Raw genomic sequence first — 24,280 nt, forward strand, 5'->3', positions numbered from 1 at the left:
GATAGGTCGGCGTCTCCTGTCCTCAGCAGAGAAGGTGCGGCGCCGGGCCCACGACCTCTATCTTTACTGTGGTAAGGCAGGACACTTCGCCTTTGCGTGCCCAGCAAAAGTTGCATGTTTTCAGATTAAGGGAAAAGAACACGATCTAGCAGTCTTCGTTGACTCTGGAGCTAACGCGGAGTTCCTCGATGTGGAGTTAGTGCATCAACTGGAGATCGAGACCAAACCACTACCCACCAGTCTCCAGGTACGGGCCCTGGATGGCCATATCCTTCACCGAGCTCGCTACCGCACCAAGCCCCTGCTGGTGTTCGTCACCAATGAACACACGGAGTGGATCTCCTTCCTTGTTATCCCCTCGCCCCACGCTCCTGTCATGTTTGGATTACCCTGGCTTCAGAAACATAACCTTCACCTGGATTGGTCCAGCAGCCGGGTCCTTGGTTGGGGGATGATCTACTGCCAGGCTCACTGCTTGACCACCTTGACACCCTGCCCATTATTAGTCAAGGAGGACCTGCCATCCGACCTCTCGCTGGTGCCTGCTGAATACCATGATCTGGGACAAGTGTTCAGTAGAGCTCGTGCCACTTCCCTGCCACCTCATAGACCTTATGACTGTGCTATCGACCTCCTGCTGGTCAATGCCCCCCGGGGGTGCCTGTACCACTTATCCAAGCATGAAAGGGAAGCCATGACCCAGAATATACAGGAGTCTGTGGAGTCAGGTATTATCCGACCGTCGTCATCCCCAGCCGGTGCAGGTTTTTTCTTTGAGGAGAAGAAGGATGGTACTCTATGGCCCTGTATCTACTATTGGGGCCTTAATGCCATCACCATCAAGAATCGCTACCCGCTGCCACTCATGGCCTCCGCTTTTGAGCTCCTCCAGGGAGCCACCATTTTCTCTAAGCTGGACCTTTGGAACGCCTATCACCTAGTCCGCATCCGGGAGGGTGACGAATGGAAGACCGCATTCAACACTTGTACTGGTCATTACAAGTACCTGGTGATGCCGTTCGGCCTCACTAATGCCCTGGCAGTGTTCCAAGCACTGGTAAATGACGTTTTACGGGACATGTTAAACCTATTCGTGTTTGTTTACCTGTACGACATCCTCATCTTCTCTCGCACGCCCGAGGAACACACCCGTCACGTCCGTGCAGTGCTCCAGAGGCTTTTGCAGAACCAGTTGTACGTGAAGGCACAGAAATGCGAGTTCCATGTCATGAAAACCACTTTCTTGGGCTTCATTCTGGCAGCAGGGAGTGTTCAGATGGATCCTGACAGAATCAAGGCTGTTAGAGGTTGGCCCCGCCCTGGAACACGTAAGCAGCTCCAGCAGTTCTTGGGATTTGCCAATTTTTATCGGCGATTCATCCGGGACTACAGCTCAGTCGCTGCATCCTTGCACCAGCGAACTTATTCCCTTCAACCCTCCTCTTGGGGGCCTCAAGCCAAGCAAACCTTCAAGAAGCTGAAGCAGCTTTTTACCTCTGCCCCCATCCTCTCCTTGCCGGATTCCACGCGACAATTTGTGGTTGAAGTTGATGCATCTGATACCGGTGTTGGGGACACCAAGGACAATAAACTTCACCCGTGTGCCTTTTTTCCTTTTGTCTCCTCTCGTCCGAACGGAACTACACTATCGGCAAACGCGAGTTACTGGCAGTCAAACTCACCCTGGAGGAATGGCGGCACTGGTTGGAGGGTGCGGAACAACCGTTTCTGGTCTGGACGGACCATAAGAATCTCGAGTATCTCTGGACAGCCAAGAGACTGAAACCCTGACAGGCTCGTTGGGCACTCTTCTTTGGCACGCTCAACTTTGCGCTGTCTTATTGGCCGGGAACAAAGAACGGGAAGCCAGATGCTCTCTCTCGTCAGTTCTCCCCCGATCCCGTTGACGCCACCGCTGAACACATTCTTCCTCACTTCATCACTGTTCGGGCGCTCCGACTCGGGATCGAGAGAAGAGCTCAGCAAGCCATGCCTAACCTGCCGGTTCCTACTGACTGTCCAGAAGGCAAACTTTATGTCCCTGATCAGCTCTGTTCCCAAGTTTTCCAGTGGTGTCACAACTCCCGGCTTTTCTGTCACCCCGGTTTCCCTCAGACATGAGGGACGGGACTTTGTTGTGGCCTGTCCAGTATGTGCACAACACAAGAGCTCCCGATATCGCCCAGGCGGCCTCCTGCGTCATCTGCCGATCCCTTGCAGACCTTGGTCTCATATTTCACTTGATTTCGTCACTGGTCTCCCTCTTCCTGATGGCTACTCCACTATCCTCTCTGTGGTCGATCGCTTCTCTAAGCTTGTCCATTTTGTTCCCCTGACCAAACTTCTTTCAGCCAAAGAAACGATGTTGCTCCTCCTCCAACTCGTTTTCCGGCTCCATGGCATTCCCCGGAACATAGTCTCTGACAGAGGACCCCAGTTTAACTCCAATTTTTGGACGGAATTCTGCCAGCTCTTAGGCATCTCCATTAGCCTCTCCTTGGGGTTTCACCCCCAGTCCAATGGGCAGACGGAACGGTTCAACCAGGAGCTGGAGACGGGTCTCCACCTCCTCTGTGCCAAGGATTATTCGTCTTGGGCCTCCAACTTGGTATGGGTCAAGTATGCCCATAACTCTCTGCCCTCTGCTGCCACAGGTCTGCACAGTGTCGGGCAGCGGGTGTGGCTTTCCACCAAAGACCTCCCATTGAAGCTGGCATGCAGGAAGCTGGCTCCCCGTTGGCCTGTTCCCCATATCTAAGGTGATCAACCCGGCTGCGGTCCGGCTCAAGCTGCCCAGAGTGTTTTCACGTTTCCAGGCTGAAACCTGTCCAGGCCTGTGTGAAGGTAAAAAATAGATTAGTGTGAGATTAGACATAATTTTACTTTGTGACTTTCAAAAAAGTGTGTTTACTGCTAAGTTTTGAGTTCTTGTTTTGTTGAGTTCTTGTTGGGCATAGATAACCAGGTGGGGGTTGCTTTGCTCCCACATTAAAACGTCAACTTGACTGCTCTTTTGTCTTTATTTTCTTTCTCTCTCTTCTAACCTTACTTTCTCCCATTTTCTTCTATCCTTGTTCAAGAATGCCTATATACTGTATAAGCTGCATGAGTGTTAGGTCTCTCTCTCTGGATATCATGATTGATACATATGTAACTGAGACTAAATTACTTTATTAAAACATTACAGTTGTATGATAGTTTTAGTCCACACAGAATATTGTAAAATAGCTTCCTTTATTTTAAATTGGGTGTGCTCATAAAATATTAGTTTTCTTTATCTACAGTCTTCTGTTCTGCTTTTCTACTCTGTATAACGTTGCAGTAAATTCCTAGCCTAAAATGTCTGCATAAAAATAAAGCAGACTGGCAGAATTCCAGAAGGGGAAGAGAGCTGACTGAGTAATGTGTACAGAGATACCAAAAGAGGACAGTGTGGTAGTTTGTTTAGTTTTTGGTCTTCATATTACTGTAAGCTGCCAACGTCAAGGAGAGAGCCTTCTTATTTAAGAAGCTAACAGATAGATTCCTGTCCTTTTTTAGAGATGTGCGTGTGTGTGTGCGTGTGTGTGTGAGAGAGAGAGAGAGAGAGAGAGAGAGAGAGAGAGAGAGAGAGCGAAAAAAGCAGTAAACTGAATAATGGGAGTGAAGATAATGCCCATTGCTCAGTGACAAGGAAGGATAGCTGAATGTTGGACAGTTCAGACACAGGCAAGGTAGAGGCAACAATTCTGCTGTATGACTATCCAGATTTCTGTTAAATAACCCCTCTTTTTTGTCTCATGAGGATTTTAGCAACTGTTTTCTCTGTGAGCAACTGATTTTCCTTTTCCTGTTTTAGAGAGATGTCATCCTACTTGCGCAACAAAGACCCATCTTCTCATACCAGAAAATCTATTTTGGAGTCACCAACCATCTCTCCAATCTCTGGCAACAAAAGCTTTAGAGTAAGAACCAGTTGTGCATGTTTACCTCCTTTTTAGCTTTCAGCAGAAATGTATAAATAATGAGTTATGTGTTAATATAAATATTATTATTAATATAACATGAATGTAATCATTATACTGTATGACTATATTCATATAGTCACCACATATTCACCAAAACTTGCAAAATCTAACTTTTTATGTAAAAAAAAAAAAAAAGAACAAAGTAAACATGTTTAAATAGACTATTAATAAAATTATTTGATAATAATTATTAAATAATAGAATAAACTGTTGATTCAATGTTGTGGGGTATTTTATTGTTATAAAATATTGTTATTATTGTTAAATGTTAAATATATTTTGAAACTATTATATTTTTTAAATTTAAGTTAGTTCACAATATGCAATTATACATTTTATAATTTTGTCACTTGTTCTGCAGTTTAGTGTAATTGCTACATTATTTATTTTGCCGTGGAACATAGATTGTTCTCTGATTTTATTAATATAAAATTGATGGTCATTCAGACCAATCCATACAGTATGTTTTATGGACATGAAACTTAGTGCAGTAGTCCTTTCCTCTTCTCAGGAAGGAGAGACCAGACCAACCAGCCTAATGGTGGTGTTACAGTGCATACTGTACTACTGCACCATTTTAGGTTTACGGTCATAAGAATCTTTCTGTGAGATCCTGTTTGAAATAGCAGGATCATGCAGGATAATGTGCAAATTCTGGATGTAGGCAATACATGAACAGAACAGGAAAAGGATATTAAATGTAGTCAGGTCTAGTGATTTAATAGTATTTTTATATGGGTTTTTTTTTGTGAATTTGATCTATAAAATGTATATTTGAGTTTGATGTGTGTGCATTACTGTAACACTCTTTTATTCTGCACTTCTTCAGTTAATTAACCAGCTAGTACAGTGCTTCATTCCCTGAGCTCACTGTTTTGTGTAGTGATTATACAGTATGAGTCATTATATACTTCCTGGCAGTTCAAACTAATCTAGCCTTTTTTCCTCTTTTCAGGGTGTTTCAAGTTTTAAAACCTAGCAGCAGTTGACATTTTTTCAGTGATTTTTTTTCCCAAATTGATGCACTTGAGATGGTACTCAGAAATCTGCAACTGTATTGTTATGGATACTATAGTTGAATTGTCATTTCTGTTTTCCACTTTGTATTGGTGTAATGATGGGTCGGAGGCAGGTGGAATGAAATCGACATGCAGGGTTTAATAAACAAAGGAAACAATAAAAAATCAACAGTCAAAGTCGTGGTGAGAGAACAGGCAGAAGAATCCAAAACAAATCCACGGAGCAAACAATATGATATGATATTTACAGATTCAGGGATCACACTTTTTCTTCATTCTGATGTTTAACGTAAGCACTACTTGAAACTTTTCTCCTGTATCTGCATGATTTATTTATTTATTTATTTTTGCTGCAACATGATTAGAATAACTGTATAAATGGACTGGTTCACAAAACATTTAACAGTCCGAATATGTATGCAAATACAAAAAAGGCAGGGACCCACAAAACCAAAAAAAAAACCCCACAAAAATAAGAACAGTCAAAAAACAAAATCATTCTAAGTAATGTAACATCTAGACAAACACGGTAAGAGTCCAAACCATAATCCAACAGGGGTCAAAATCCAACAGAGTTCAATTGGGGCAAAACATTAAACGAGATCCAAGAATGAGAAAACATTCCAATATCCAAAAGTGGAAAGCACAACAGACAGGCACATCACTATAATTGTATAGTCAAATAGGTAATGTCACTATAATTGGAAGAAACTGGACATATACCTTGTGAAGAGTAACTGATACATCCAGGCTTATTAAAAAGAGAACCAAACTCATGAACAAAGAACTGAGTACAAATAAAGGTCTGGTTATTGTCTGTGTAGGCAATAACTGTCAGCCTCTCCAGAACGGGATTAAAAATTGCGTGTGCTATAAATTAGTTAGTGATCTCATCTATTTTTCTGTTGAAATTGCAAAAGAATCTGTAATGAGGCGTTGTGAGGCTGAGGATCCATTTGCAGTTTTATTGTACACTCTCGTAATCACAACAGGCAGGTTCAAACAACGGCAGAGACAACAACGTAGGCAAAGCAGAAACGAGATCGAGAATAACAGGTAAAAGGTCAGGGCAGGCAGCAAACAATCGCAAACAAAGGTACAGAAACAGATCAAGGCACAGGGGATCATAAACGGACAGGAAACGCTCAGAATGACAGGCCGGAGCAAGTCGAGACTTCGCACCGAGGTCAAGTTCAAGTTCCTTTAAATAGAAAGTGAGTGATTGGAACCAGGTGGCGACGTAATCAGTCCCGGGTGGTTATGGGAAGTGTAGTCTGGAAGTGGTTAGTATTCAGGTGAAGGTTCCCTCTGGTGGCGCTCGGGGGATGCGGCAGGTGCGTCATTCATGACAGAATCTATTATTCATTCATTCATTCATCTTCTACCTCTTATGCGAACTACCTCGGGTCACGGGGAGCCTGTGCCTATCTCAGGCATCATTGGGCATCAAGGCAGGATACACCCTGGACGGAGTGCCAACCCATCGCAGGGCACACACACTCTCTCATTCACTCACACACTACGGACAATTTTCCAGAGATGCCAATCAACCTACCATGCATGTCTTTGGACCAGGGGAGGAAACCGGAGCCTGGGATTTTTTTTGTGTGTTTGGGGATAGAACAGGGCATTATACATGGGCATGACATGGAACTGGAACAATGCCTGAGTCTCAGCATGTAGCTTAGTTTGTGGGCCCACTACATTAGCCTTGACAGGTACCATGCTAAGTGGGACCATGGATTAGATAGTCCAGAACACAGCAGCTTTAGTAAGGATGCAGAGTCCCAACTAGAACCAGAAGATATGAACACGCCACTCCATCATATTTAAGTAATTATACTGACGTACTTGTCCCTTAGCAACACATGTTTTCGGATTGCGTAGGAAACGCTCCATCCCGTGCATGCCACTGACTCTCAACAATATCCACACTGCATTGGCTCCAGTCAAATTTTGCATTGATTACTAAATACTATTACTGACCTATAAGCACTGAATGGTGTTACGCCACAGTACCTGATCTTCTGGCTTTTTATGATCCGCCATGACTACTTCAGTGAAACTCAGACATGAGCTATACATGCCACTCCTGAGCTCACAGTGTTTTGAGTAAAGAGCTTCTTCTTTCCGAACGTACCTGATCCATCCTGACTCCCTACCCCTGGTTGGAGTCTTGTCACTTGCACTCTGCTGGGATAAATCTGCATAGACAGCCCTTAATCCCATGGCATTGTTGTAAATAGAATCACTTGGAGATTTTCACACCGTTACTGAACTGCCACCTTTTAAGACTTCAGCTGGAAAGAATTAGATTATTTAAATCTGTAATGAATTCTGAAATTACTCCAACCTATTAGTTTCTCAGGAGCTGCTAGTGGCACAATTCTAATAGACTATAAACCGTCATAGAAAGGACATAATTTACTAGGGATGAGCGAGTACAGCATTATCTGTATCTGCTAACCATATGAATTATCTGTATCTGTATCTGTACTCGGAGTGGGTGTGGCCTAACCCGGAAGTGGGGGCTTGTCTTGAAATGGGCGGGGCTTTAACCGGTATGTTATTTTAAGCATGCAATTGATATGGGTTGATCAGAAATTGTTATATTTATTGCTGATTTGAAAAATATTTACAGGACAGCATCAGGATTGAGCTTCAGATCAATGGTTTTGATCACGATAGCAAACGAACTATTAGAGATGAGCCGGATACTCAGCTGAAACGAGTATCCGGTATGGATAAAGCACTTCTGCCGAGTATTATACGAGTAATACGAGTCAATATCTGTGCTCGGATTGAATGAAAATCATCATTGGTAGCTGATTGTGTCAGCGTTCTGTGATAGGCTAGTCACAGCGCCCCTCCCATACACACATACAGATGTATTGTGTTGCTGTGTCTCGCTCTGCTCACTCACAGTCACACACAGAACAGCTCTCTGTCTCTCCCTCAGTCACTCGGGTTCACGGGTCATTTCCGTTAACGTTTAGGGTTTCTTCAGCTTTTTACTTCGGGTTGTAACGTTAATAATACGTACTTACTAACCAGTAGAGTTCTGGTAAATGTGGGTTCGTTCAGACGTGGTGCTTGCTTGGTAGAATGCGACTCGCATTGCGTCTCTGCCTGTCAGAGATTTTTTTCTTTTTTAAACCTTCAGCTGTCTCTAACCAGTAACCAGACACTGAGTGTCTGACACGTTTTTGCTGTATTTCATAAAAACATAAGGGTAGTAAGCTAGTGTTATAAATATTACAAATTAATTATTACCTGTTAAAGACAAGCCCCGCCTACTTCCGGGTTAGGTCCCACCCACTCCGAGTACAGATACGGATACGGATAATTCATATGCTTAACAGATACAGATACAGATAATGCTGTACTCGCTCATCCCTACGGACTATATTACAGAACAAGTTTTGCAACAATGAAAACAAAACAATGCAGTGCAATTATGAAGTAAAATGTAATGAACAGCATAACTTTCTTTTTTAACTTTTATTTTTTAAATTTTTTTTTTGGTTCTTTTTTATTTTTTTATTTCCACACCAGGGGTCTCATTTATAAAGCGTGCGTACACACAAAACGGGGCTGGAAACGTGCGTACGGCAGTTTTTGCGCAAAGGTTGTGATCTATAAAAAACAAACTTGACGGGAGAATGTGCGCACCTTTAAGCAAATTTTGAGACGTGCGTACGCACATTCTGGAGACAAAGGGAATTGGCGACACAGATGGTGAGGTCGTGAACTGAAGTTAGATTGTAGAAAATACATGTGAGAAGAACGATTATAAGAATTAATGACATTTAATTTTCACTCCATTTCATACGTTATATCCACATTATCATGAAGATTAAATCCAACAGTGTTATTTGTGTCGATTGTTTTAGGCTATATACATCTAGTAAAATTCAAATGTAATTCAAAATGTATTAAAAATAAAATAATAATAATAATTAAAGCTGCAAGCAGCATTTCCCAGGTTCAAGCATTTAAGGCCTTTAGGGAGTTTAAGGCCTTAAAGGATTTTCACATACACAAAGTGACCCGCAAGTTACAGAGGGTGCCACAATATATGTCATGTCATGCTACATATGTCATGCTACAGAGGGTGCCACAATATATGTCATGTGAAGTACTCACCTGTCCAGTTTTCCCTAAAATAAACAAAGTCATATCCATAAAGCGAAGAAACACAAGCACCCAGATGCAGAACGAGTGACCCGCAAGTCATTTCCTGAAGAAAATGTGAATGTGCTTGCACGTGGCAAATTCCCCTCATCGTGCTGAGTGTTTTGATGTGTCACATGTCCATGTTGTGCTAACTGTTTTGATTTCGCTCATTTTGGGGGCGGGGCTACACGTGACGTCAGTTCCCCTCATCGTGCTGAGTGTTTTGATATGTAATATGTCCATGTTGTGCTAACTTTTGGATTTTGCTAATTTTGGGGGCGGGGCTACACGTGACGTCAGTTCCCCTCATCGTGCTGAGTGTTTTGATATATGACATGTTCATGTTGTGCTAACTTTTTGATTTCGCTAATTTTGGGGGCGGGGCTACACGTGACGTCATCAGAATACCCGCGAGAATCAGAATCTTTCTCAGAATCAGAATCTTTGCACAAAATTGGGTTGGTGGCGCTAGAGGGCTTTTTTTAAAAATGGCTGTTTTTAGTGATTTTTCCGTTATAGCACCACCAAGTAGCCAATCGCCACGGTTTTTGAACTGTGACCTCAGTTTGACCTCTTTCACATGTGTCCCAGGTTTGGTGTTGATAGCTCATTTAGTTCTTGAGTTATTGACATTTTAGTAAAACTGGCTCCTCACAGTCCAAACGTTTTGGGGCCCCTTAAGGACCCTGAATCAAAATTTTGACTTTTTTTCGAAGATTATTGACAATGAGACTCCAGAGAATATTACTGCACTGGATTGGTCTCGATCAGGCGAAAAACCTAGGACTAGTTAGCAAAAGTAGGTTTCGGACAAAATGCACTATAGCGGAAAACTTTTCAAGGGGGGAATGAAATTGGAGATATACGTTTTTTAAGTCATGAGCCAAGGATTCCAATGATATAAAGCACTTGAGATTTGGACATACGGTTTGGGAGTTATGGGCACAAACACGTTGAGGGGCGCTGAAGCGCCCCAAATTGTCCGATTCCACTGAAACCTTGGCCCTGAGTAACTGTGACCAGTACTACCATCTGACCAAGTTTGAGCTCTCTAGACCTTACGGTTTGGGCTGCACGACCGTTTCTAGGGCGGAATAATAATAATAATAATAATAATAATAATAATAATAATTAAAGCTGCAAGCAGCATTTCCCGGGTTCAAGCGTTTAAGGCCTTTGGATTGACATGACAATATATGTCATGTCATGCTACATATGTCATGCTACAGAGGGTGCCACAACATATGTCATGTGAAGTACTCACCCGTCCAGTTTTCCCTAAAATAAACAGTCATATCCATTAGAGATGAGCCGGATACTCGGCTGAAACGAGTATCCGGTACGGATAAAGCACTTCTGCCGAGTACGAGTATTATACGAGTAATACGAGATATAAATATCACAATATCTGTGCTCGGATTGTATGAAAATCATCATTGGCTAGCTGATTGTGTCAGCGTTCTGTGATAGGCTAGTCACAGTGCCCCTCCCCTACAGTGATAGGCTAGTCACAGCACCCCTCCCCTACAGTGATAGGCTAGTCACAGCGCCCCTCCCCTACAGTGATAGGCTAGTCACAGCACCCCTCCCCTACAGTGATAGGCTAGTCACAGCGCCCCTCCCCTACAGTGATAAGCTAGTCACAGCGCCCCTCCCCTATACACATACAGATGTATTGTGTTGCTGTGTCTCACTCTGCTCACTCACAGTCACACACAGAACAGCTCTCTGTCTCTCCCTCAGTCACTCGGGTTCGCGGGTCTTTTCCGTTAACGTTTAGGGTTTCTTCAGCTTTTTACTTCGGGTTGTAACGTTAATAATACGTACTTACTAACCAGTAGAGTTCTGGTAAACGTGGGTTCGTTCAGACGTGGTGCTTGCTTGGTAGAATGCGACTCGCATTGCGTCTCTGCCTGTCGGAGATTTTTTTTCTTTTTTAAACCTTCAGCTGTCTCTAACCAGTAACCAGACACTGTGTGTCTGACACGTTTTTGCTGTATTTCATAAAAACATAAAGGTAGTAAGCTAGTGTTATAAATATTACAAATTAATTATTACCGGTTAAAGCCCCGCCCATTTCAAGGCAAACCCCGCCTACTTCCGGGTTAGGCCCCACCCACTCTGAGTCAGAACCAGAATCAGAATCTTTGCCTTACAAGTCAGCACACAATTGCGTTTTTGGACTGTTGGGGGCGCTAGAGGGCTTTTTTTTTTAAAATGGCTGTTTTTAGTGATTTTTCCATTATAGTGCCAGGAAGTGGCCAATCGCCACGGTTTTTGATCTGTGACCTCAGTTTGACCTCTTTCACATGTGTCCCAAGTTTGGTGTTGATAGCTCATTTAATTCTTGAGTTATTGACATTTTAGTAAAACTGGCTCCTCACAGTCCAAACGTTTTGGGGCCCCTTAAGGACCCTGAATCAAAATTTTCCATAATTATTGACATTGAGACTCTAGAGAATATTACTGCACTGGATTGGTCTTGATCAGGCGAAAAACCTAGGACTAGTTATCAAAAGTAGGTTTCAGACAAAATGCGCTATAGCGAAAAAATTTAATGGCAGAAATGAAATTGGAGATATATGTTTTTTAAGTCATGAGCCAAGGATTCCAAAGATATAAAGCACTTGAGATTTGGACATAGGGGTTTTAGGGGTTTAGGGGTTATGGGGACAAACACGTTTTGTGGTGCTGAAGCTGAGATTTTGGCCATGAGTAACTGACCAGTACTACCATCTGACCAAGTTTGAGCTCTCTAGGCCTTACGGTTTGGGCTGCACGACCGTTTCTAGGGCGGAATAATAATAATAATAATAATAATAATAATAATAATAATAATATAAATCTGAGCAAATACAATAGGGTTCCAGCATTTCGTGCTTGAACCCTAATAATAATAAAAATCCTAACAAAAACAATAGGTTTCCAGCGCTTCGTGCTTGAACCCTAATTAAAGCTGCAAGCAGCATTTCCCAGGTTCAAGCGTTTAAGGCCTAGCCTAGCCTAGCAGTGACTAGCACAGTACTGTACTGGTCACAGTTACTCAGGGCCAAGGTCTCAGCGGAATCGGACAATTTCAACGCGTTTGTCCCCATAACCCCTAAACCCCTAAAACCCCTATGTCCAAATCTCAAGTGCTTTATATCATTGGAATCCTTTGCTCATGACTTAAAAAACGTATATCTCCGATTTCATCTCCACCATTAAATCTTTTCGTTATAGTGCATTTTGTCCGAAACCTACCTTTGCAAACTAGTCCTAGGTTTTTCGCCTGGTCGAGACCAATCCAGTGCAGTAATATTCTCTGGAGTCTCAATGTCAATAATCTTCGAAATTTTGATTCAGGGTCCTTAAGGGGCCCCAAAACGTTTGGACTGTCAGGAGCCAGTTTTACTAAAATGTCAATAACTCAAGAACTAAATGAGCTATCAACACCAAACCTGGGACACATGTGAAAGAGGTCAAACTGAGGTCACAGTTCAAAAACCGCGGCGATTGTTTGTTCCTGTTCTCTCTCTCTCTCTCTTTGCTCCACTATCTATCTTTTCAGATCCCTACCATTGGACATCTCCTGTCAATCTTCATTATCCTGTGTGACATCACAGTCCGAACACAGTTCTAGAATCAGAGTTTACCATGTAGTCATAGCAACATGGTAAACAACCCCAATGCATTCCATGCATTCAACATCCTAAAATTTTGTGTATGTGACTTGAGGGTCATGTTGTAAACTTTTTCCAGAGAAGACCAGGAGACTTGGATATCCTTGTGCAGTAGTCTTTATTGTAGATACACGATGAAACGAGTCTGCAAGTCAGAGCGTACTGGCACGGGCGCTGCAGTCATCAAGTCTGACTTAAAGTTGTAATACATCGTAAATATACACATTTTAGGGGGCAGTCCCATCAGATAGAGACAAATCACTCAGGTGACAATCAAAGCATGAAAGGATGTAACAGCCCCCACACCAGATCCTGGAATTTCACCCTTAATCCCATTAACATAACAGTCTTTCTCAGATCTTCAATCAAATGGCCACCTTAAACAATGGGACAAATGGTGCAAAGAGACAGATGATATCCTGAGTTACCTTGCCCCTTTCCTTTCATATTAATGAGATACAGGAACCACAAGTCTAATGTAAAGTTTGAATTTAACTAGCATTGTAACTTGATTTGGCTTCTGCATGATCCACAAAATATGCTAGAACTAAAAGGAAATAAAACAATGACTTAAAATTATTTTCCCACAATTCCCCCTTTGAGAGTTCTAATAACTCTCACAATAGATTTGTCAATAATAATAACAAAGTTAAAATCATGCTCAGTTTTCTATTTACAAAATATATCTGGCTTGAGTGCTTTAACATATAGCCAGAATTCTTGCAACTTTGAGTTGCAGGCAAAAGAAAACTTCTTAAGGGCAATAGTTCTTTGTTGTTTTCTAGAGTCCAAAGCTTCTGCAGTGCACATTGTAGCTTGATATATGATGTCCCTTTTGTCATCAGGTAAATGAAGACAGTAAGAATTGTTGTTGTCTGCCAGTCCTGAGCAGTTGTTCTGCAGATGTCTTCAGATGTCAGTGCTTTGGTGCTTCTGTTGCCTTGGTTGTCGCAGTGCTTTTCAGTCCTTGTATCTGTAACACAAACATAAGAAGGCGAGCAAGAGAGAAGCAGGAGAGCAATATTTCCATACTACAGTTTATATTCAGGATCTATGTGATCATATAGTTTTTAGTTTCAAAATCTCTGTGATCGTATAGTTTTTTTAGTTTACTTTCCCTAATCTGCAGTGTTATGACACCTAAGGACCAGTTAGGTAGGGATAAGCTAATAAAAGGGGAATTCTATAAGGAAGTCTTCACCACCGGGTTGACCCCCGAGGCCTACTGCCTTCGGTTCCTCCCTGGGCTCCTTACTGGTCTGTGTGTCCTAGTCTATCCCTGCAGGTGATAGATCTACTTAACAGTGTGAGACATGAGTCCTGAGACTTTTTCCTTGAAATAGTAGCATTCTGGCAACTTCCTTTTCCTGTAAAATAGATCCTGTTTGCTCTCTGTACTTGACCTGATGCTTGTGGTCTATATGGACAATGAAGATTCCACTTCATTTTAAGCATTCGGGCAACTTCTTTCAATGATTTCAAAATCTACAACTACAGAGACATCAGTTTTTCCCTTACATAGGTTCATTGAGATTTAATCTACCTGTAAGTGTTAAAAAGGCCCTGGTGGGGCTGGGGTACAGTTGAGGCCAAAATTATTAGCCCCCTTATGAAATTAGACAAAACTCTTGATTTCTCCATGGAAATGACCATTAACAACAAGTGTTTTATAGTGTGTTTGTTTCCAAAATAACAAAGACAAAATCTCCACTAAGTTTGATTAGGATATTTAATTGAAATAGTGAGTTGAAACAAGAAAGGGCAAAAATGAAACGTCCAAAATTATTAGCCCCCGGTCATTAATAGTCAATAGTGAACCCTTTCTGAGCCACAACTGACAACAACCTCTTAGAGTAGTTCTTTACTAGGTTGGCACAGGTTTCCTGAGGGATTTTAGCCCATTCTTCCATTGCAAATTGCTCCAGCTGGTCCAAATTACGTGGTTTCCGAGCATGGACATTCACTTTGAGCACTCGCCACAGATTCTCAATAGGATTGAGGTCTGGGCTCTGTGCGGGCCACTCCAGGACCTTTGTTTTGGTATCCTTCAGGAACTGTTGGACCAATTTCGATGTATGCTTTGGGTCATTGTCTTGTTGGAAGACCCAGCGACGACCCGAGCAGATAAGGCTAGACTACGAGCAGATTTCTGCATATTATCCCTCAAAATGTCAACATAATTTTCTTTTTTCATGATGCCATGCACCCGAACAAGGCTCCCTGTGCCTGAAGCTGCAAAACAGCCCCACAGCATGATGCTCCCACCACCATGTTTAACTGTGGGAACTGTGTTCTTAGGGTTGAAGGCCTCACCCTTTCTTCGCCAAACATAAGCAACATCCATGTGCCCAAACAGTTCCAGTTTAGTCTCATCAGACCAAAGCACAGACTCCCAAAACTCATCTTTACCTTTCAAATGTTCACGGGCAAACCTCAGTCTAGCTGTGATGTGCCGCTGTTTGAGTAAAGGGGTTCTTCTGGGACGATGGCCCTGAAGCCCACCACGATGAAGAGCCCTCACAACTGTGTTCCTTGAAACATCAACTCCAGAAGAGGCCAGGTCAGCAACAATCATCTTGGCAGATGTCTGGGGCATCTTGCTGATATCTCTGACTATTTTCCTCTCCAGGGTTCTTGAAATCTTGCGCTTACGACCACGCCCAGGTTTGTTTCTTACAGAATTTGTCTCCTTGTACTTGGCAATGATGCAATGTACGGCGGTTCTAGACACTGTGAAAAGCTTGGAAATGGCAGTATAGCCTTCCCCCTTATCATGAGCCTCCACTATCTTCTTTCTGAGCTCAAGACTGATTTCCTTTGTCTTTGGCATGGTGAGTAAAAGTAGTCTCTCCCAATAATGTGTTCAAGTGCCCTGTTCCTTGGAGTCCTTTAATGCTGATTGAATGCCCAGGTGTTGTTAGGAAGCCAATTGACTGCACAGGTGTGGTTTGAAAGCTGATTGATTAATTAGGTGTGTTTTGAAAGCAAATATTCACAAGGGGCTAATATTTTTGACCACCCCATTTTCACTATATTTGATTATAAAGCAAGCCTAAAAATTTATTTTATATTCCAAAATGTACCAAAAGCTACTAAATAGCACTGGCGAATGTTTGATTATATCAAGTTTTATCAATGCTGCAAACATTGGAAAGATCTTTAGGAAAATGTTCCAAAATTCCTGGGGGGCTAATAATTTTGGCCTCAACTGTATGTGCTGCTGATGGGATGTTATTCTGTTGGCATACAACCGTGTTTGTCTGGCTCTGTGGCTATACCTCTAAAAGCCGGATTCCAGGATTCCACCAGTGATTTGACAAAGGTTGAATCATTGCTGCTGGACTAATGTGACCTAAGTTATGTAACTGCTGAGCCAAATATGGCAGAAGTGATTCTGATGCCATATATTTTCCCCCTTTGGTCCAGCAGCCTGTAAAATCAACCATGGCTCCCTTATATAACCATTTCCATGCTTCATACATTGGAACATCTTTGTAGAGGTCTGTTAGGGAGTCTGGAGGCATAATGACACCGGTTGTTGTCATTCTAGTACCCACTTGCACTGTACTGTATGAACAGGCTTTTTTAGCAGCTACGTCTGCAAGAGCTTTACCCTGTGATTCTGCAGTGTTAGGTTTAGAATCTGGGAGATGACTAGAAGCTACTACATCACATACAGAGGTCATTGCTTTTCCTGCTCTATTATTCCCTCCAATGACTTGAGCTGAACCATCAACAAACAATTCAAAATCAGCATTATTTAGCAGAGTCTCTGCAATAGCATTTGAAGATGAGTGTGTAAGCATAACACAGTCATTAGTCATTTCTTCATCCTCTAAAGGAACATCAGTCATTGCAGACCTCACACAAGAGGATGGGTTAGTGACAGGGGCATGGTCCAAAACCAAGTTGAGGGCTGTGAGAGTAGTTAACCAATTTCCCCAACAGGAGGAGGTGATTTTAGCTTGATTCTTTGATGTTGATACTGAATTTGGGCACCTGACTTTTATTGTTTGGCCTAAAACTGCATTTGTACAGGCCTGAACAAACTGTCCTAGGGTTTCACTAGAAAGAGGATGAACTACCTCTGGGTTATAAGCAGGCTGGGTGGGTGAGGGGTTATGTTGTAAATTTCTTCTGCTATCTTGCTGCTTTTTCCTACAGTATTTTACCCAGTGCCCTGATTTTCCACAATAGTTACATGTTCCCTCTCTCTTAGGGAATCCGGGTTCTTGCCTAGTCTCTGCATAGGAATTATTTAGCGATGCTGCGGCTGTTCTGACTTTTATCCTAACATCAGAATCCCTTTCCCAGATGGCTAACCTGTCCAAGTTGCTTTTCAGTGTTTGAATAGACCAAGTAAGGTCTAAGAAAGGCAAAGCATTCCTGTACTCTGATGAAAGGCCACCAAACCATGCCCTGACTAATGGTCCCTTATCATCTAATACATCATCTGGACTGTTGGCTATTCCACTGTATGCAACAGCTGATTGACAAAATTTTTCAGTGTATTCCCTTACAGTTTCTTCCTTCTTCTGCACGCAACTAGTGACTCTGGCCCAGTCAATCTTTGGCCCAATAATATCCTTCAGTATCCTAAGGACTCCTTCTCGAAACTCATCTTTGCTATCATGTTTGAACTCCGAACTATTCACAGCACTTTCAAAGCAATTAAATTCTGACTCTGTTAACACCTGAGACATAAGTTGAGTGACCTCCGCTAGAGACATGTCATAGAGACGCAATTTTTTTGATAATGCTCTCCTAAATTCAGAAAAGTTAGCACGTGCTGATGGCAAACTTTGAGAAAGTCTCTCTATTGCTTCAGGCCCTAAAGCTTTAATGACAGTTTGCACTTGTAATGTTGGAGATGGGCCAGTAGTATTTTCTACCTCCTCTATTCTACTCTGAACCCTTTTTCGTGCTCCACACACAAGGGCATTGACCGGCTGATCAGTAAGGTAACTAAAGGACACATTGTCTCCCTCTTGGTTAAACAAAGACTCCAAGTCAGGATATACATTTTCTGACGGCGTTGACTTTTTTACACAATTTTTTTCTGAAGCCTTGCTGTGCCCTAACTTCTTAGTGATGGAAGATACTCGAGCACGTAATTCTTTGTTTTGCTCTTCTAGCTCTGCAATACGTTGGGCATGCTCATGTGCCGAGGAAACACAAAATTCCATGTGGCAACAGATAATTCCTTTGACGTTTTTCTTTCTGATACAAGCACCCAGCACCTTTTTGCACTCTTCAATAGACCAGACTTTGTCTGGATGAATGCCATATTTCTTTGCCAAATTCTGTTTGACTGAATCTGTCACTATAGCATTCATTTGCTCTGCCAACATTGATTTGAACTCTCCACTAGTCCACAAAGGGGTAGCTAATCCACCTTTTTCAGTAGTGGGGATCAGTCTTGCATTCTTTTTAAACATTTTGATCGCTATGGGATTTCTCTTTTTAGACAATCTACTGTTAGTTTCTCTAAAGTAGGGAATAACCCAAAACTGTTTCTAATTTCTAGAGGAGAACACACAATTCTTCCCTGATATACAGGGGATAAACCAAAACTCTTCCCCGATAAACAGAGGGTGACTCAAATTTCTTCCCTGATCAACAGAGGATACACCAAAATTCTTCCCTGATCAACAGAGGATAACTCAAATTTCTTACCTGCTAAACAGAGGATAAACCGAAATTCTTCCCTGATCAACAGAGGATAAACCAAAATTCTTCCCTGATCAACAGAGGATAAACCAAAATTCTTCCCTGATCAACAGAGGATAAACCAAACTTGTAGTTAACCAAACCCTGCAGCTGTTTGTTAAGTCTTCCCTGACAAAGCAGAGGATAACCACATGTATACTGGTCTGTAGGTTCTTTGGATAGAGTGACACTCACCAAATCAAAGTTGAGTTGGAAAAAATCTGAAGATTCTGGAGCTTGAAGTTTTGAAGAAGTTTAGTGAGATGAGAAGCTCTATCCGGGTCACGGCACCATCTGTTGTAAACTTTTTCCAGAGAAGACCAGGAGACTTGGATATCCTTGTGCAGTAGTCTTTATTGTAGATACACGATGAAACGAGTCTGCAAGTCAGAGCGTACTGGCACGGGCGCTGCAGTCATCAAGTCTGACTTAAAGTTGTAATACATCGTAAATATACACATTTTAGGGGGCAGTCCCATCAGATAGAGACAAATCACTCAGGTGACAATCAAAGCATGAAAGGATGTAACAGCCCCCACACCAGATCCTGGAATTTCACCCTTAATCCCATTAACATAACAGTCTTTCTCAGATCTTCAATCAAATGGCCACCTTAAACAATGGGACAAATGGTGCAAAGAGACAGATGATATCCTGAGTTACCTTGCCCCTTTCCTTTCATATTAATGAGATACAGGAACCACAAGTCTAATGTAAAGTTTGAATTTAACTAGCATTGTAACTTGATTTGGCTTCTGCATGATCCACAAAATATGCTAGAACTAAAAGGAAATAAAACAATGACTTAAAATTATTTTCCCACAGTCACTATGTGTATGTGACTTGCGGGTCACTTTGTGTATGTGACTTGCGGGTCACTTTGTGTATGTGACTTGCGGGTCACTTTTTGTATGTGACTTGCGGGTCACTTTGTGTACAGATGCAGCGGCTCAAAGTTGTTCTTTTCCAACATGTGACTGACCTTAGTCAGACTTTCATCACACCTTTATCACACGTTTAGCAGACTTTTGTCATGAGCCCCCCTCTCTACAGGCAATGAAGGACGTGTGAATATTCTAATGTAGCCACCCCCATTTTTAGCTGTTGTAATGCAATTCCAGGGCACAACCTGAAGATGGGGCTTTGCTCACAAATACTTTCTGACCCTGACTTTACAGGTCAGCGACAACATTTTTTTAAGAGTATAGAAGCAGTTTTCTCTTTCACCTTTTACCTGTCCAGCAGGAAGACTGTAGGAAGGACCTGAAACTTTAATGTCATTATCACACACTGGAGAGAGACAGACATATATATATATATATATATAATTTGATTTGAACCAAGGACAAGATCTTTTCAGGACATGCATCTATGACCTGTTTAGACTTTAACCCTCTTATTACAGTATGTTGCAGGTCAAATTGACCTCAAATTGCTAAGGTTTGTCATTGCCATAGTACATATGATATTTATATAACCCTTGTGCAGACATGGGGTCTATTTGACTCATCTGGAAAGTTTAATGTGTCATAACTTGGGTTTCCTTCCACATATTTACCTGAAATTTACCAGGACTGTTCCAAATTATGAACATTGCAAGTAAAATTAATACTTTCCTCCACAAGTCCTCCCGAGTCAATTTGACCCGGCCACATTTAGTGGGCAATAGTTCACACTTTTGCCCTTTTCAGCGCAATGAACAAACATACAGACACAAAAATGCACACATAAAATGTCCACTAACACACACACTCAAAACACACACTCACACCCCCCCCACACACACACAAATTGGGCATTGCATTTCATTAGGCCTCCAGAAAAAAAAAAGCCACACATTTGTAAATATTTCACACTTTTGATATGCCTTTGCCTAGCAGAGGGCAAAATATGATCTAACGAAATGATGCTACACACACACACACACACGTTGTGTTTTCATATTCAAATCATATTTAATGATCAAAATGGTTTCAAAACAATCTCCTGGCTTTCAAAGAGACAATGCCCCGAGATAGATTCATTTCAATTATGCAACACCTTCTAACAGACAAATTTGCTGCGGCCTCCGACATCTGGACACACTTCAACAAGAACTGTGCTGAGAGTTTCACTCCAGGAGAACACATGTCCATAGATGAACAGCTGTTCCCTACCAAGGTTCGTTGTCCATTCACACAGTATATCGCAACCAAGCCAGACAAATTTGGGATCAAGTTCTGGATGGCCACGGATTTGGAGACCAAATATGTCTGCTATGCATCTCCTTACTTGGGAAAGGACCCCAGTCATCAGAAGGGAGAGAGGCTGGCAGAGAGCATGGTCATGAATCTGATGAAGCCATTTTTGGATGATGGCAGAAATGTCACGCCGGTCAATTTCTTTACTTCACTGTCACTGTTCTTCTTTTGTTCTTCTTGAAGACCTGACACACCTCATCTTCACTGAACTGAATTTTAGGTGTGTTGGAGTCGGTGTTTACAGGAGGTGAGAATTGGGCTTTTTCAAACCTACAGTAGAACTCATTCAGGTCGTCTGCCAGTTGTTGATTCACCACAGTGCTGGGGGATGGTGTCGTGCAGTTGGTGATGGCTTTCAGACCTTTCCACACTGAAGCTGAGTTGTTAGTGGAAAACTGAGCCCGTAGCTTTTCAGAATAATTTCTCTTTGCCACTCTGATCTCCTTTTCTAGTGTGTATTTGGCCTGTTTGTACAAGACTCTATCCCCATGAGCACTTTGCACAAAAATGCTGAAAGCAGCACATGCGAGAACCAGAAACTGAGGTTTGTTGGATGGATATGTTTCCTACTGTAAGTGCAATGTGTCAAAGCGGTACAAGAGGTGTGATTCCCCCCGTTGAGATTTTCACAGTTCTTCAGCTCGATTCTCCTTCTGCTTTTGTTGTGCAAACACCCCCATTACCTGTGAGGCCAGGCACATTTGCATTTGTTCACTCAGAGTAGCCCAGATCCAAGGCAGCCCAAACCTCTGTGTGTGACATGGAAACCTTCAGAAATGCCCAAATAAATAAATGCCTAAATAAATGCAAAATAGTCTGTTTTGTTTATAAAAAAATTGTGTGAAAACAGAATGAAAAGTTGCTAATACTTTTCAAATCAAATCCTGTTTTCTCTCTCTTATTTATGAATTTGGTTGCTTCAGTCAGCTTTGACCTGGGGATGTTTGACATACACCAACCAGTGGTTATCCAAAATAATATTTAATAATTTAACTCAAAAACATGGCATAATTTCATGAGATTTCTTGTTTATAAATTAAATATAATAAAAAGCATAAGAGGTGTAAAGGAAGTTTTATTCACAATATATTATGCCATGTTTTTGAGTGGTGTGTGTGTGTGTGTGTAGCCCGTTTTTGGGTGATCAGATGGCATCTGGTAGGCAAAACACAGAATGCTGATCATTGTAGAATTTTTGATTTATAAGCATTCAAGTCAATTTGACCTGGAAAAAAACAGGTTTTATTATTTACTGACATTAAAAATGGTCAAAATGGTTTTAATTTAATTTAGAGACGTTTCATTGGTTAATGCCAGCAGCTGTTACACTGATCACGGCGCCACCTGGTGGATCAATGCGTCATTGCAACAGACGCGCGTAGGGGGCGTGAATAAGGCAGCTACTCATTAACTACGTCAGAGCGGGGGAACAAGATCATTGTAGCACACTCCTGGTGGATGTCTGGCAGAATCACACAGTAATCATGCAGTGATCATGCAATATTCAAACAGCAATTCTGAGCCGCTGCATCTGTATGTGACTTGCGGGTCACTTTGTGTATGTGACTTGAGGGTCACTTTGTGTATGTGACTTGCGGGTCACTCGTTCTGCATCTGGATGCTTGTGTTTCTTGGCTTTATGGTAAGCTTTTCTGTATTAGAGACACTAGGTTAGGAGCGGGTGCCACCCTCTGTAACTTGCGGGTCACTTTGTGTATGTGAAAATCCCTTAAGGACTTAAACTCCCTGGGACTGGAACCCGGGAAATGCTGCTTGCAGCTTTAAATATTATTATTCCACCCTAGAAATGATCGTGCAGCCCAAACCGTAAGGCCTAGAGAGCTCAATCTTGGTCAGATGGTAGTACTCAGGGCCAAGGACTCAGCGAAATCGGCCAATCTGGGGCGCTTCAGCGCCCCTCAACGCGTTTGTGCCCATAACTCCTAAACCCTATGTCCAAATCTCAAGTGCTTTATATCATTGGAATCCTTGACTCATGACTTAAAAAACGTATATCTCCGATTCGAAATTTTGATTCAGGGTCCCTAAGGGGCCCCAAAACGTTCGGATTGTGAGGAGCCAGTTTTACTAAAATGTCAATAACTCAAGAACTAAATGAGCTATCAACACCAAACTTGGGACTAGAGAATATTACTGCACTGGATTGGTCTCGACCAGGTGAAAAACCTAGGACTAGTTAGCAAAAGTAGGTTTCGGATAAAATGCGCTATAGCGAAAAAATTTAATGGCGGAAATGAAATTGGAGATATACGTTTTTAAGTCATGAGCCAAGGATTCCAATGATATAAAGCACTTGAGATTTGGACATAGGGGTTTTAGGGGTTTAGGGGTTATGGGGACAAACGCGTTGAGGGGCGCTGAAGCGCCCCAAATTGTCCGATTCCGCTGAAACCTTGGCCCTGAGTAACTGTGACTAGTATTACCATCTGACCAAGTTTGAGCTCTCTAGGCCTTACGGTTTGGGCTGCACGATCGTTTCTAGGGCGGAATAATAATAATAATAATAATAATAATAATTAAAGCTGCAAGCAGCATTTCCCGGGTTCAAGCGTTTAAGGCCTTTAGGGAGTTTAAGGCCTTAAAGGATTTTCACATACACAAAGTGACCCGCAAGTTACAGAGGGTGGCACCCGCTCCTAACCTAGTGTCTCTAATACAGAAAAGCTTACCAACGTGTTGCACAATATATGCCATGTGAAGTACTCACCTGTCCGGTTTTCCCTAAAATAAACAAAGTCATATCCATAAAGCGAAGAAACACAAGCATCCAGATGCAGAAGGAGTGACCCTCAATTCACATACACAAAGTGACCGGCAAGTCACATACACAAAGTGACCCTCAAGTCACATACACATAGTGACCCTCAAGTCACATATACAAAATTTTAGGATGTTGAATGCATGGAATGCATTGGTGTTGTTTACCATGTTGCTATGACAACATGGTAAACTCTGATTCTAGAACTGTGTTCGGACTGTGATGTCACACAGGATAATGAAGATTGACAGGAGATGTCCAATTTTAGGGATCTGAAAAGATAGATAGTGGAGCAGAGAGAGAGAGAGAACAAGAAAAAAAAATCGCCGCGGTTTTTGAACTGTGACCTCAGTTTGACCTCTTTCACATGTGTCCCAGGTTTGGTGTTGATTGCTCATTTAGTTCTTGAGTTATTGACATTTTAGTAAAACTGGTTTTGGGGCCCCTTAAGGACCCTGAATCAAAATTTCGACTTTTTTTTGAAGATTATTGACATTGAGACTCCAGAGAATATTACTGCACTGGATTGGTCTCGACCAGGTGAAAAACCTAGGACTAGTTTGCAAAAGTAGGTTTCGGACAAAATGCACTATAGCGAAAAAATTTAATGGCGGAGATGAAATCGGAGATATACGTTTTTTAAGTCATGAGCCAAGGATTCCAATGATATAAAGCACTTGAGATTTGA

The 24,280-nt window shown here is 42.0% G+C and overlaps 1 protein-coding gene across 3 annotated transcripts in view; it reads left to right on the forward strand.

Annotated features, from left to right (window-relative positions):
* The first annotated feature begins 2,823 nt into the window (after window positions 1-2,823).
* The window catches only part of LOC132861946 (protein phosphatase 1 regulatory subunit 12B), an 81,755-nt gene continuing 60,298 nt past the window's right edge, over window positions 2,824-24,280 (forward strand). The window contains exons 1-2 of one of the 3 annotated variants that reach the window (XM_060893681.1): window positions 2,824-2,844; window positions 3,839-3,944. In XM_060893681.1, the coding sequence (XP_060749664.1) occupies window positions 3,843-3,944 (102 nt within the window). In that variant the 5' untranslated portion in view covers window positions 2,824-2,844; window positions 3,839-3,842. Of the gene's footprint in view, window positions 2,845-3,565; window positions 3,734-3,838; window positions 3,945-24,280 lie in introns of those variants that run through there. The other 2 variants (XM_060893680.1, XM_060893679.1) reach the window with 2 other exon arrangements.

This window comes from Tachysurus vachellii, chromosome 19, assembly GCF_030014155.1.
Source record: "Tachysurus vachellii isolate PV-2020 chromosome 19, HZAU_Pvac_v1, whole genome shotgun sequence".
Lineage (NCBI taxonomy): Eukaryota > Metazoa > Chordata > Actinopteri > Siluriformes > Bagridae > Tachysurus > Tachysurus vachellii.